Source organism: Barbus barbus (genome assembly GCF_936440315.1).
Source record: "Barbus barbus genome assembly, chromosome: 20".
NCBI classification, from domain to species: Eukaryota; Metazoa; Chordata; class Actinopteri; order Cypriniformes; family Cyprinidae; genus Barbus; species Barbus barbus.
In genome coordinates this window covers 11,139,824-11,155,618 of record NC_136748.1, presented here as the reverse complement: position 1 = coordinate 11,155,618, position 15,795 = coordinate 11,139,824, and the positions used below count along the sequence as shown (strand labels likewise).

At 35.7% G+C, this 15,795-nt stretch overlaps 1 protein-coding gene across 3 annotated transcripts; it reads left to right on the top strand.

The window, feature by feature from the left end:
* Window positions 1-776: 776 nt before the first annotated feature.
* Window positions 777-15,444, top strand: LOC306886032 (transmembrane protein 229b-like). Of its 3 annotated transcripts, XM_079442889.1 has the most exons (4): window positions 810-1,222; window positions 11,217-11,321; window positions 11,479-11,601; window positions 13,604-15,444. In XM_079442889.1, the coding sequence occupies exons 3-4, from the start codon at window positions 11,599-11,601 to the stop codon at window positions 14,219-14,221; spliced, it is 621 nt and encodes a 206-aa protein (XP_079299015.1). In that variant the 5' UTR covers window positions 810-1,222; window positions 11,217-11,321; window positions 11,479-11,598; the 3' UTR covers window positions 14,222-15,444. The 3 variants fall into 3 exon arrangements, with proteins under 3 accessions (XP_079299013.1, XP_079299014.1, XP_079299015.1); XM_079442887.1 differs by lacking the exon at window positions 11,479-11,601 and having other exon boundaries at window positions 777-1,222; window positions 11,217-11,326; XM_079442888.1 differs by lacking the exon at window positions 11,479-11,601 and having other exon boundaries at window positions 802-1,222.
* The last annotated feature ends 351 nt before the right edge of the window (window positions 15,445-15,795 follow it).

Genomic DNA, 15,795 nt, shown 5'->3' with positions numbered 1-15,795 from the left:
AAACTTAATCGTGATATTGATATGCACCTGTAATTTTTAATGGATAATTAGTGTTTTATTGTATTACTGCCACATAATCAAGCACTGTCTAGAAGTTTGACATTTGCTGTGCCTTGTGTTTGGTTGCATTCTTCAGCTCGAAGCCCTGGAGCAAATTTGTAAAATTAATAAGTACAAACAACATCCAAACATCAACTGTACCCCCACTGGCTGTATTCTAATCTTACACCCCAGTACTCAATATTTCAATTATGGCTGTGGTTCATTTTTACTATATTAGCATAAAGCATAATGTCATCAGCATGTCATGGGGCTCATATTTAACACAAAAGTGATGTTGATGTTGAAAACATCTGAGCCCTTTTCAGCATTTTTGAAAAAAAGCTGGATAGCAGAAAATTACATGAAATTACACACAATTCCGCTGTTTTATTAATTCTTTAATTTTTATTTCATTTTTGTGTCCCAGTTCAGCCATGATATTCAGCTCATAAAAATATCATTTCGAAAAATATATTTTACATTTTAGCCTACACTGTAAATTATGTAGCCTACAAATTACAACAATACTATAACTCCTTTACATAATTGACTAAAAAGATTTTGCACGTTTTAATAAAATGCTAATAAAACCATGTCAGTTTCAGATGTTTTGAATTGCCATAAAAGTCGTTCCGCTATTGCCGTTTTACAGTCGCATCTTTTGATCACTCAGTTCTCGGCTCATTGAGAATCAAATCAAGCATGCTCGAAGGAGTCGACTCTTGATTCAGTTTAGCCAATGAACGGTAGCAGCTCAGAGTCAGACCGGGGGTGCGTTTCCCAAAAGCATCGTTAGCTAAGTCGCAAGTTCTATTGAACTCTTGGTAACGACGAAACTTTCGACCATAGTTAATTCTGGTGATCGAATCTTTTAAAGACAAGTTTTGTGAACCGATTCAATTCACAAAGATCCGACTCAAAAGAATGATTCGATGCCGAATCGTATGTCGGTACTAGGTAGGCAGCTCGCTGTGTTTTGAAACGCAGCCGGTGTCTGAGCATGTGCTGTTACTGCTGCAGTGGAGTAGAATATGTCAGTCATCACCGGACAGCGGCGAGAGGACAGAGAGAGCCGGCTACAGATCTACTCTGAGGGGCAACCGGTGCAACGATTTTCTGTTTAACACCAAAATGAGGCCCGGCTCTAACGTTACATCTACAGCAGCGGAAGAATAATAAGGTAAGTCTCGCCGGCTTTTAGGATGTTTTATTGGACCCAGTCGAGTTTCCTGCATGGGTTATCCCACAATTTACACGAGCTCGAGTCAGAGTAAACCGGTGCACCTCTCTGACTGTTTACTCGCCCGCCAGCTCGCTGTTTTACGGACAGTTATCTCCCAAATATGCGAACGAGGAAGTCAACGCTGCAGTCTCCATCGCGCATTTGATCCTAAACGCGTTAATTTGCGCTCAAATCTGTAATTACGAAGGAACTTGCTTAAGTTTGACCATTTGCAATGTTGCATCTGTCTATATCGTTTCTGTGTTGTCCGATACAAAGACGACAGGAAACTTTATTTAACGACCGTCCTGCTATAAATCGCACTGTTAGACGGTGTGCAGTTGTGTCTGCGCAGGCGACGCAGCGCTGCAGTGGTCGGTTGTCATGGAGGCCTGCGCTGCGCATCCGACCGGAGCAGCTCTCACGACTGCGGTATATTCAGTCTCAGACGAAAAACCCTCATATTTACATAGCCCAAACAATTTGTATTATTATGAACTTGTCAGGTGATAAATCAATTATATTTGACGACACTTCAGAAACAGACAGTATTTTGAGTTCAAATTCTTCACACGTATTGGGTCACTGTCTATAAACAGACCTTTGGCACTGGCTTCTCACTTCTTCCATCTCAGTCACCCAGTATACAATCAGGTTAAGCGTATATAAACACGACACGTGCCCTTTAAGAGGTCGTTCCGGGATAGAATTACTTTGGATGGGTCAATATTTACTATGCTGACTCTGTCCTCATATTTCATACCGCTAAGCTGAAGCCTCACTTACATCAGCAGCATCAGATCAAAGACACTCAAAGCTTACTTGATTAAAACTGGGGATTTGGTATTTAGTGTGGCAGATCAGCTCCACTGCACTCCACACAGATTCACTTGCCCACATCTCAGTCTTGCTTCTCAAAATAAGACGTGTAATTATGTTAAATGTCGGTTTGTCATTACTTTATTCTTCAAAGATGGCTTGCCATGTCAGTCTTTTTTAACATCACTGTGGCTTGGTGCTGTCATGTGACTAACCCTCTCTATTAAGGCTCAGAAGTTGTTAATCTCTTGGCGCTGACCCGTATGTTAGCAGTCTGGAGGGTCTGGGACATACTTGTGGTCCTTTCGGGGAAACAAACTGAAAGGATAAGCTCTTGGGCTGCTTCATAATCACTTGAAGTAAAAAGTATATAAGAGGACTGACTGCAGAGCGGGACTGGGTGGTCCTGATCCACCTAATCATGAGCTTGGCCCACCGTATTTTAAAGACCATATTAATCTACCGTGATATCGGTAGCACTCCGTGTTATTTTAGAATTACTTATATAGCCTACTTATTATAGTATTTATTATAATTTTTTATATTTTCAGTTTTAATTTTAGTAGTTTTAGTTTTTGTACCGTCTATTTTTATTTTAGTTTTTAGCAAATTAATTAAGCTTAAATTTATTTTATTTCAGTTAGTTGCCAATTCTGCATTTCTAATGTATACTTTTTTTTTTTTAAATGTAACTTTTCCATTTGATTTTTATTTTATTTTATTTTAATGTTTTTTTTTTTTCAAATTATGAGAACTATTTTTAATAGTTTTAGTTCACAATAACAATACTGGTAGCACTACAGTTCTTCAGAAATCAGAAAATATTTAAGACAAAATTATTGTATTTAATTATTGTATAAATTTTCTGCATTTGTTAATAAATATAAGCATTTAATGTTGACAAATTCACTTGAAAAACACACATAAATTAACCAATAATTATGTGACTGTTATTATTTAGCCAATCCTTATTACTAACAGCTTTCAGCTACTGTTTTGCATTTTTCTTCATTTGTGTCTCATTAACGCTGATGAGTGAAACTCAGGATGAATTGTCCGTCAATTTAATGAAACTGGTTCTGCCTCGGTCATGAAACATGATCATCCTTTAACAGCCCTGAGAAGGCTTATCAGCACTTCTTGTACCTGATGAGAAGAATGAACGCTGTGTGCTGACTGGAGCCAAGGTGATGTCTTGAGTAACTGAGCTGTGTGCGCTATTGATCCATTGCCATTATTTTTGTGCAGAGTGGAGTGAACTCATGGCAAGAGACCAGAGCTCTCATCAGTCACCTCTAGAAATAGCGTTAATAAGAATGCATCGGAGCTGCTCATTCCAGTGCGTTAAAGGAGGATGTTATAGTAAATTGTCCCTGCCATTGATGTGCCTTTCGTTCTCTTAGCAAGGTGTGTGCTTGATATTGACAATAAAAGGACAGAGTGAAAAAAAACTAAAAACACAACTACTTGGATAGTGTAGCCTTTATTATTTCTGAAATTCCCATAGTACTCAAATAGGTACTTAAAGGGACAGTTCACCAAAAAACATGGAACACAAAAGGAGATATTTCGTACAATGTTCAAGCTGCTCATCTATATGGTGGAAACAACATCCAAGCTCCAAAAAATGCAATATAAAAATAGTCCATGCACTGTCATTGTGTGCTTCTTAAGTGAATTAGTATTATTTATATACTATTGTAGTGTTTTTATTAATATTTTAGCTTTTATTTTCAGTTCACAATTTTGTGATTTTTATTAATTAATTTATTTGTATATTTATTTCTGTATAGCTTTATATTGACTTATTTCAGTACTTCTACTTTCAATAACCAGAAATATTTTTTTGAATCGTTTTAGTTAACAGCAACAACACTAAAATAAATGAGTACAAGTTAAGCTTAATCAACAGCTCTTGTGGCGTGATGTTGATTACCACAAAAAATAGTTTTCCCCTGTTTCTTAAAAAAAAAAAAAAAATCTGGGTTGCATGACACACTTATGGAAGTAAATGGGGTCAATCTGTAAATGTAAAAATAATATTGTTAATGTTTTAATAGTGTAGCGACAATATATAAACAATATGAATGTAAAAATGTGATTTTAATGTAAACAACTCACTAGCCTTCTCTTTTTAAAGTTATATTCAATTTTACAATAGACTAATAATAGACAAATTCTTCAACCAATTCCTCTTTTTATTTGCACATAACACAGGGATTCCCTGACGGTTAGACAGAAACAATTCTTATCATCCAATGTCACATAAACCAGCCATTCTGCTTTGATGCTGCTCTGTGCAGCTGAGCTTGCGTGTCTGTGTGGTATAGTGATGACCAGGCTGTCAGCAGAGACTGGTCTGTTCAGGTTGCTGAGAAGGTCAATAGAGGTTTGACAGGAGGGGATCAATAGCAATGCTGACTGCAAGGCCAGTACACGGGTAACATGTAAACACTGTACCATGCATCGGGCTCCGTACCAGACAACTCTTAATGCAAGGTTGTCCGAATGACTGAGCACTTGTGTCTTCTATTGTGGCTCAAGAGCTGTGTCTTATCTCAATGCATAGATAAATATTTAATAATGGCCTTTCCATTAGAGTGCAGAATATCAGCTTTTTAGCAATGTGTGCTACACTCTCATGGAGTTACGCTGATAAAACCTTTGGAGTTTCCAAGTATGAAATGCAATTTTTATCGAGTGTTATTTATAACACCTAAAATCTCTCACTATCTCTCTTTTTTTTTTTTAAATGAACAATAGACAAAACAATGTCTATTAAAACAGTATTGCTTAAATGGCACAAAAAAGTAATAACAGTTATGTAATCAGCAATGGAAACAGTAAGATACATGATTAATCAAAAGTGACACTGAATACTTTTACATTGTTGCAAAATCGGTTTCAAATAAATGCTATTCTTTCTTTATAACTTTATATTCATCAAAGCATCCTGAAAAATAAATGCATCATACTATCTGAAATCATAATCAGGACAACTGTTTTCAACATAATAAGAAATGTTATTTAAGCAGAATATCGGTATATTAGAATGAATTCTGAAAGATCACGTGACACCGAAGACGTGAGTAATGATGCTGGAAATTCAGCTTTGCCATCACAGGAATAAAATACATTTTAAAAAATAATTAAATATTTAGAAAAAAACATAAAATATGAAAACAGTTTGTTTAAATTGTAACAAAGAAGTAAATTGTAATCATATTTCATATGTGTTCACTGTATTTATGATCAAATAAATTAGCCTTTGTAACTATAAGATACTTACAAACAGAATTTTTTTTGTATATATATATATGTATTAGTGCTGTCAAACGATTTTGTTTGCATGTGTGTGTGTGCTGTATTTATTATGTATTTATAAATACACTCACATGCATGCATATATTTCAGAAAAATGTTATGTAATGTTTATATATTAAATATATTGATTTAGAATATAAATATAGACATGTAAATACATGTAAATATTTTCAAAATATATACTGTATGTCAATGTTCCCTCTAATGTTTTTTCTCGTTGAGCAAAACTTTTCTTTATTGGGCGGATATTTCAGACACCTGAGCAAAAATATTCTTTATACCAGACCTGTAAAGTGCACACACAAAGTATGACACTTTTAACTTTAATTTTCTATTTATATTTGAATTCACCCTTGATGTAACTAAATGTACATTTTAGGTTACCTGAGAGAACATAGGGATTAAAGCAAAAAACAAATAATAAATCCTGAGCCTGAACTTTTTTCTGGGGCCGGGGGGGATGGGGCAGCACATGCAAAGCATGCAATGACTGTGGCAACTTTAACATTTGAAAGCATACTATGGCAAAGTTATTGCTTTCCTTATTCAAACAGATTTTTTTTCATGACCTGAAGAATGAAGAATGAAGTGGACCTGAAGAATGAAAGCTATATCATACACTATATGATGGCTTACTTGGCAGTATGTCACTTCACACTTGGAAAATTAGGATCTTATATCACCACTTATCGACACTAGGTGTGTGACAATACACTTAGCTCATGGGATGAGACAAAATATAGACACTTGGTTGAAGTCCAGTGTGAAATTTCTGAAGTCAGTGATGATTTGGGGTGCTGTGACGTCTGTTGGTGTTGGTCCATTGTGTTTTATCAAGTCCAAAGTCAATGCAGCCGTCTACCAGGAGATTTTGAAGCACTTTATGCTTCCATCTGCTGACAAGCTTTATGGAAATGCTGATTTCCTTTTCCAGCAGGACTTTAGCACCTGCCCACAGTGCCAAAACCACTTCCAAGTGTTTTGCTTACCATGATATTACTGTGCTTGATTGGCCAGCCAACATGCCTGACCTGAATCCCATATGGAATCTATGGGATATTTTAAAGAGAAAGATGAGAAACAGTCGATCCAACATTACAGACGAGCTGAAGGCTCAACAATGACTCAGCAGTGCCACAGGCTGATAGCTTCCATGCCACACCTCACTGATGCTGGAGTTTGTGCTAAAGGAGCCCCGACCAAGTATTGAGTGCAGAAATGAACATACTTTAAAGAACTTGAACATTTCTGTTTTGCAAATCCTTTTTTGATTGATCTTAGGAAATATTCTAATTAGGGCCGGGACTCGATTAAAAAAATTAATCTAATTAATTAGAGGCTTTGTAATTAATTAATCGAAATTAATCGCATTTTAATCGCATATAAATATTTGACCTGAGAACAGTGAGAAGTAAGTTTTTTTATATGGATTTTTAAATTTCCCATCCACAGGGCCAACCAAAGCGGTCTCATCAGCTTCTTTGTCCATGTTCACTGTGGTTTGTTTTTGGCTGTTTCTCAATATGCGTTCTTCAGCGATCTTGCGTCCTTGTGTTCTCGTTAACCGTCGAAGTTCAGTTCCAATTCTCAAGAACGCAAGTACAGAGGATGCATGAAAGTGCCCGGATATGTTCTTGAAAATGAGGATGAATCGAGTGCAGACTTGAGAGAATCGAGCCGTTAGAAATCCCAGAAAACGCTGTGGGTGGCCGGTTTACGGAAGCCTGTAAGCTTTAAAGTCGCTCTCACAAATACTTAACGGCTCTTCAAGTTGAAAGTAAACATTTATCCTTTTGTTTTGGTTAATTTTAATAAAGTTATAAGACCCGGAGAAAGTCTGCATTTTTATTGGCATATTAAAATGAATCTTAACAGTAAAACATATAACGCTGTAAAATAAAACAATACAATTATATGAAAGTAATATCTATAATAGTATGAAATGTTTTAATAAGTTATGATATGACATTTTGTAATATTTATTGTTCATTGGCCGGTTCTTATGCTGAGACTATGCGGTCAGTTAAGCAGGAATGCAGTAAGTTACATCTCAATTCTCATAAGTGTGCGTTCTGTGTTCTCGCGTCCTTCCGAGTTTGTTCTTCCAAGGAAGCTTGCCAAGACTAGGGCTGGGTATCGTTCAAAAAATTTCGATATCGATACCGATACCTTGAGTTCGATACCGGTTCCTGAACGGTACTTTTTTCGATACCAATTTTATAAAATCAGTTTTAATAAGATTACGATTATCTGAAAAAAATATTTTGTTTTAGCTTGTTGATATTTATACAGACTCAAAGTCTCATCTCCTGAGCCACTGCACAAAGGAACAAAATATATCCAACACAATAAATAAATAAATAATTTTAATAAAGTTCAAATTGTTTTCAGTTTACACATCTGTTAGGCTACGTTTACATTAGTGCGTGTTCATTTTAAAACACATAGCTCAGACAGAATCATCATTTCTAGGTTGTTAAAGACTTCAAGAAATTTTAAATCTTCATCCACTTTCATAAGTGGGTGTTTTATTTTCTTTCACCACATGTTTTATTGTTATTAAATTCTGGTGTAGTATGTCTAATTATTTGAATGCATAAAAACAACTTAGTTTATTTAAATTTATTCTTAAAATAGCCTTATGAAATGTTTTATTTTTCCTCAGAAATTCTGTGTTCTGTATCTGGTTTTCAAATGAAGACATAAAACATTAATTTAATTTCTCTTTAAATTATTGAAAATCAAAGTTTATTTATTTTGGCAAACAAAGGGAGGTTACTATTAAAATTAAAACATGGAATAACTGTTGTGTGATCATTACTAAAAAAAAAAAAGTTTTAATAATTTTAATAGTAGCCTAGTAGTAGCAGTATGTACTGTCTGCTGAACAATATTAATACCGTTAATATTAAAACCGAACTTTTATTTTGACGGGTTGCCTGGAATACCTTTACAGTTCTGTGTGTATATGAGATGAGTTCGTTTTACTCGAATCAAACGGTAAAATGCTCATGAAGTGACTTTCAGAGCAGGTCTGGAGATGTTGTTCATGTCCTCATTTAGAGAGGCGGCAGACGCTGAAATGACCGCGAACGTCACGCGAGCTTCAGTCTGTGTATAATAAACAAACCGCGCGATTTAAAGAGCGGACTGCTCCGTGCGCTTTCGAAACGCTCTCGCGGAGGTCAAACACTGATCAATCTGCACGTCGCCGTTTCTAGTCAAACACAGCTAGTGATGCAGGCTTATTGACTCACTGATGTGATGAGATTAACCCCTTAGGTATCGAAATTTGGTACCGAACGACAAGACGTTTTTCGATACTCGGTGTCGAGGCAATTCAGTCGGTGCCTAAAAAGTATCGAACTCGATACCCAGCCCTAGCCAAGACCGGTCTCCACGAACGCAAGTCCGTTCTGACGCTAGTTGGTGCTCCAGTATAATCGGTCCGTCGAAACTCATCCAGTGAGAAACGTTCCGCAGTGCAAAAATAAGTGCGATTAAAATGCGTTAAAAAAAATTAACGCGTTATTTTTGTGTAATTAATTAATCTAAATTAACGCGTTAAAGTCCCGGCCCTAATTCTAATATTTTGAGATACTGGATTTTTGACTTTCATGAGCTGTAAGCTCTAATCATCAAAATGAAAACAAAACAACTTTTGAAATGTTTTACTTTATATGTAATGAATCTAAAATATATGAAAGTTTCACTTTTTGAAATAAGTTACAAGAAAAAATTTACTTTTTCATGATATTCAAATTTTTGGAGATGCATCTGTAATATCTTTATGTATTTATTTAGGCAATGTGATCACTAGGGGTCCTAAGCGGACCTGATTTCGAGGGGGGACTTGATTTCTAATGACATCGGCACGGTGCTGGAGAACTTTAAGCCCTGAAAACATTTTTACAGTATAATACAATGTTGTTCAAAAGTTTGCGATCAGTAAAGTTCTTTTAAAGACGTTTCTTAAGCTCATCTGTATCTATTTGATGAAAAATACTGAATATGTTTTCTCAAAAATAATATTTTTAAATATTATTGCAATTTAAAATAAAAGTTTTCTATTTTAATATACTTTAAAATATAATTTATTCCTGTGAAGTAAAGCTGAATTTTCAGCACCATTACTCCAGTCTTCAATGTCACATGGTCCTTCAGAAATCTTTCTAATATGCTGATTTATCATCAATGTTGGAAACAGTTGTGCTGCTTAATATTTTTTGGGACATGTGATATTTTTTTTCAGGATTCTTTGATAAATAAAAAGTAAAAAATAACAGCGTCTATTCAAAATAGAAATTTACTATTTAAAAGGTTGGGGTCAGTAAATTTATTCCTTTAAAAAAAGAAAAAAAGAAATTAATACTTTTATTCAGCAAGGATGTGTTAAATGGATAAAAAGTGATAGTAAAGACTTCTGTTTTTAGAAAAGATTTCTATTTTGAATAAATGCTGTTCTTTTGAACTCTTTAAGAATCAAAGAAAAAAAGTGTCACAGGTTCCAAAAAAAAATATATTAAGCAGCACAACAGTTGCAACACTGATAATAAATCAGCATATTAGAATGATTTCTGAAGGATCACGTGACACTGAAGACTGGAGTAATGATGCTGAAAATCCAGCTTTGCATCACAGGAATATTTAAAGTGTATTAAAATAGGAAACCAAAATTAGAAATTGCAATAATATTTCACAATATTACTGTTTTTTTCCCCCGTATTTTTGATCAAATAAATACAGCCTTGATGAGCATAAGAGACTCTTTTAAAAGAGAGTTTAAAAACATTTAAACTGAAATAGTCAAAGAACAGAATAGTTCAAGTTTAGAATAGAATCGAAAACAAACTAAAGCATTTAAACTGATAACTGTAAGCTAAATAGTAAAAAATAAAAAAAAAATAAAAAAAACAATGTGAATTATTCTATAGCTTTCTAAACATCCCTATGAAGTACAGCTTGCATAATGCACCTGCGTGTGACTGTAAATGTCTCAGAGTTTTGTGCCCATCATCCGCTATTTCCAGCACTTAATCAAGCCACTCTTCTTTAATACATGATCATGTTTTATTTCACATGCCGTTGCATTTGCTTTGGCTCTTGATTTGAGCTATTTAGTCTGCAACAATGAAAGTATTCGGTTTCTACAGCGACTCATTTGGCGCACATCATTCTCTCTCTATGAAACCTGTAAACAGCATTCACCGGTTCTAACTCTATAGCGATATCAAGTCTATAGCGGTTTGCCCGAGCATTGCAATTCTTTCTCTTTGGCTTTCCCAACTCATTTTTGCATGTATATATGCAGTATATATTTTATATGACTTAATAGACTACCAGATTCCCTATTTTCAATTGAGACACCTCCTGTATCCATTACTATGCAACAGGGCTGTATATTTCTTAGTGTGTTCTTGCTGGAACTAAGAGCTTTGCTTGTAGTACACTAAATATTTCCCATCCCGAGCTGGTTGGAATGTTAAGCATGCCCAGTTCAGAACATTTGGAGATGCTTGCAACACCAGACACTCTGTCTTTTTGTGAAGATATTTTAGAAGAGCTGGAAGTATTAGATTCTATAAACAGTGGCTGCATTTATCTCAGTAACACTTTTGACAACTTTGATGTGCAAGGCTTTTATCATATACACACATTTTTTAGGGGAAAGTTGAAATGAATGTCTGTGGTGATGGACAGCATGTCATAAAAGATTAACTTGTTTTGCACCTGTAACATTCCTTTAAAACAAAGTTATTACTCCACTCAATTTAACAGGACTGTATGTTTACCTTTTTTTTCATTTTAGTACATGAGTACCACATTAGCATCGGCAGCAAAGCTCAGAAGTACCACTCTCTTTGGACCCTGACAGACGGTGTGGAGTGTGGACAGTGAGACTGCCAGACAGCAGGTTGGGTAAATCTGCAAATATTACTTTTTTTCATAATTTCCCTCTCCATCCATTGAATCACAGTACAGGCTATATTAGTTTTAATTTTTCATATAAGACTAGCAGATCTGTTTTAAATGTCATGGTGCACTTTGTAAAAGTTTGTATTCGATCTCAGGAGGTGTGAATTAGTCACTCGAGTTCCCATGATGCCCTTGGAGTAAGACACTTAACCTCCATGACTGTCCCTACAATTAGCCTACAGTAAGCAGCTTTGGCTGAGAGAAACATCTGCTAAATGGCAAGTAACCAAAGTGTAATTGATAGGCCATAATGAGATCACATTCACTTCTAATTCAGTTTCACACACATCTTCAGCAGCAGTTGAATATCAAAACAGTCATAATTGCCTTAGAATTGACCAGCCGTCTCTACGGTTTCACTGTGATGTTAGTTGTACACAGATGAGCTGTTTTAGGACTTTAAGCTCTTCAGAGGCCCTCTGACATATGATACTGTGTTTTAGGCTGTGTGTATATGTACATGGATTTACAGCAAAGGACAGTTGAAAGTGTTTGTTGGCTCATGTAACTAGGATCAGTTATTTTTCGCTTATGTCTGCAAGTGACCCCGTTCATGAATCCAGCTCATATGTTCCTTGAGATTATATACTGTCATTTATTAATAGTATATAGTAGATGCTTTTACTGTGTGTGTTGTCATGCAGCATTTGTATTTTGTTGGCAATGTTCAGTGTAGCATACTACTATATTGATTTCTGCCATATATAAACGACCGTTGAAAAGTTTGGGGTTGGGACTATTTTTAATGTTTCTTATGCTCAACAAAGCATTTATTTGATCGAAAATAGCATAAAACAGTAATATTATAAACTATTATTACAATTTAATATTTATAATAACTGCTTTCTATTTTAATATATTTTAAAATATTTAAAAAAGTAATTTATTCCTGTGTTTGCAAACCCCAATTTTCAGCAGTCTTCAGTGTCTCATGATCCTTCAGAAATTATTCTAACATGCTGGTTTGCTGCTCAAGAAACATTTATTCTTATTATGAATGTTTAAAAAAAAAAAGTAGTGCTGTTTAATATTTTTGTGGAAACTGCTTTTTTTCTGTATATAAAATTCAAAACAGTATTTGTTTGACAAATCTTTTGTAACATTATAAATGTATTTGCTGTCTCTTTTGAACAAAAGTATCTTCTTGCTGAATAAAAGTATTAATAAAAAAATAAAAAAATTTACTAACCCCAAACATTTGAACGGTAGTGTAAATTGGGCACAACATGCACATTTTTTGTATGCATAAATTACCCAAATTGTCTACTGTTTGGCCCAGATTAGCCAACAAAGCAACCTATGTTAAATACTGTATCCCAAAATGTAATGCACTCAGCTTGACTTTCCATTTGCATGTAAGAATAAAACTGGAAGTAATATCAGCAGAATTTTTAACTTTTTTTTTTTACATTTCACAGCCAAAATTTAAGACATTTTTAAAGATGTCTTAAGATTTGATTTAAAAAACAACAACAAAAAAACCCCGAAACAAAACAAAAAATGATTTTTATTTCCCTGATATGATAAATGTATGCCACTCACTAAATTTTAGAGGTCAAGTTTGACTGGTTAGCATGACCCCATTAACCCTTTCTGCAACTTTGTCCATTGATGGTCATTCAAAAGCTCATTCAATAATTTTCACAAAATAAAATATGTTAGCAATATTTAAATGGCAAATATATCATTTTATTATAGCGCATATTTTACCAGTGGCCATTTTTGCAGGGCCCTATAAAAACTTCATTTTTAAAGTTAATATTTTTTTTTATATTTTCATTTAATTTAGCATTATTGTGGTGTCACTAGCCAGTTTTGAGCATCTAATGATGTTATTTCCCTGCATCTCCTAAACCATTCAGTCCCGTTCACACCAAGAACTATAACTATAACGATAAAGATATAGTTCTAAAAATTGTTCTCAATATTAAAGATTAGCAGAGTCCACACCTCAGCTAATGATAAAGACACCAAGAAACTATATTGTTAGGATCACTTTCAGAACAATTTTTTCCAGTTGATGAACGATAAAAACTGTGTGAACAGGCCTTTATTCAAGCTCAGGTAATTTGTCTCAAAAACAAAACTGCCCACAATCAAAGATACTGCTGTTTTACATACTGTTGTGAAAAACAGTAGGCAGTATTCACTGTAGCCTCTGTTGCAGCGTATGCAGATTTGTAACACTTTTTTTTTTTTTTTTTTTTTTACTTCCTGAAGCCTATTAACTCCACACGTCAAAATTTAAGGAAGATTGTCAACATGGAAAACACAGTGACCCCTGAGCCCCTTACAGCCCTTTCTCGATGGTACTTGTATGCCATCCACGGTTACTTCTGTGAAGTCATGTTCACGGCCGCGTGGGAGTTTGTGGTGAACTGCAACTGGAAGTTTCCCGGCGTGACGAGTGTGTGGGCGCTCTTCATCTATGGAACCTGCATCCTGATCGTAGAGCATATGTACCTTTGTCTACGGGACCACTGCAACGTGCTGCTCCGCTGCATCATTTACACACTGTGGACATACCTGTGGGAGTTCGGCACGGGTTTGCTGCTACGACAGTTCAATGCATGTCCATGGGACTACTCAGAGTTTAAATATAACTTCATGGGCCTGATCACGGCAGAGTACGCTGTGCCTTGGTTCTGCGCCTCCTTTATTGTAGAACGCCTAGTGATCCGCAGCACGCTCCGGTTGCGCTTCGATGAGGCTGCCGATCCCAGCCAGGCTGAAGAACGGTCGGACAGAGGCGGTGGAGGACGAGGAGCCGGAGGGCGAAGAGCACGAGGGGCCAGAGCAGGAGCCACCAGTGCAAACGGCTATGTGAAGGTGGATTGAGGATGTTGTCAACACCTATCCCCATCTCAAAGCTCCCGTCACCCATGACTCTCTCCGCACATCTCTCAATCTCTCTCCCACCTGCTTCCAGGGAAAGAGTCGCTCAAACACAGCTGGTGCAGCTCCAACAGAGACAGTTGCACAACTGTGGGGAACTTCCTGATTTATAGTCCAGCTAGCGTTCTTCTCTCTTGTGGAGGGACGTTCATTTGCCACCTCAGTGCACATCGTTTATTGCCCTTGCTTCGGGCGAGTAGCTGTTAAGTTATAGGTTTGTCTGTAGGAGTGGCGCTTGATGGCAAAATGAGAAATAACCCTCCACCTTTACCATACTGTACCTCCCAAACCAGTCCATCCACTCCGACACTCCGGGAGGGGACAAACAAAATGACTCGTGTTCCCTCGTCCAAAAACTAACAAACAAACCAAAAAAAGCAAGTCCTTCTAGATAATAAACAGTGTGTATGATGTATATGTAGTAGCAAAAGCAAGTAACTGTTAGGATAGCTTACCTTTCGAATGTTAGTTTGTGTTATTTATTAATATCTAAAATGTAGTTAAGAAATGTCTTGATAATATATTAAAAATGTATTGTGTGTATATATAATGTATAACCTAAAGCAATGCCTTGCACTTGAATTTGGTGTTTTTTTACATTCTTCAAACAATTAATTGCTTGAACATGCATGAAAGTTGTCTTCCAGGAGATTTTGTTCATATTCAGACTGATCTTAGATGTTGTGTTCAATTTATTTAATCCTTTTTTGTTTGGTTTATTTTTCTCATGGAGATAAGGACCCAAGGGAGTACTGTATTGTTTTTACATATATAGAGGCTCAGTACTGAAACCATAAAAACATCAGTTTCCTGTGTTTTCACTGGAGAGAATGAGTTGTTGTGGTAAATGTGTTGATGAACTGGTGCTAGATTCTCATCCAGTCTTTTAAGGGATCTGATGATAGTCACAATAAAGGCATCTAGCATGTAGGTTCACTGACCTCAGGTACGTCAATCTTAATTATTTCAGCTCCGTCATATGCCAAGAAGTAACAGATGAAGATTAAGAGAAATATTGTGGCTAATTATTTAAAATGCCAACATCATCTTGGTATTACCCGCATGGCTACAATTTCAGGTTATGGATTTGCCAGAAAGTTTTATTGTATTGGTTATATTGTTCCTGACCAAACAAAAAATGCATTAAAGCCACAAATTTCTGAATGAAATTCTTGTCCAATTTCCCCTCAATATTGTTGGTTTTACTTTTTTCTGTGTTTAGTCTTTATCTCAACTTAATACAAAAGTTGCAATTATAATTTCAAATGTTATGTTCATAGCTTTGATGGTGTAGCTGCACAGCTATTATTCTGAAATGCATTGTAATGTCAGTGTTTTGCACACCTGTCTCTTTGGTGTGCTAGGTGATTGTCAAAGTTATACATTTTAGATGATTATCACGTGCACTTTTCTGTTCCCTTGAAATTTTGCGTTCCTATTTGCCATTGTTCTTGTATTGTAATCCCTCTCTATAACATCATAATACAGATCAGGCCATATCAACAGATGCACGGCGG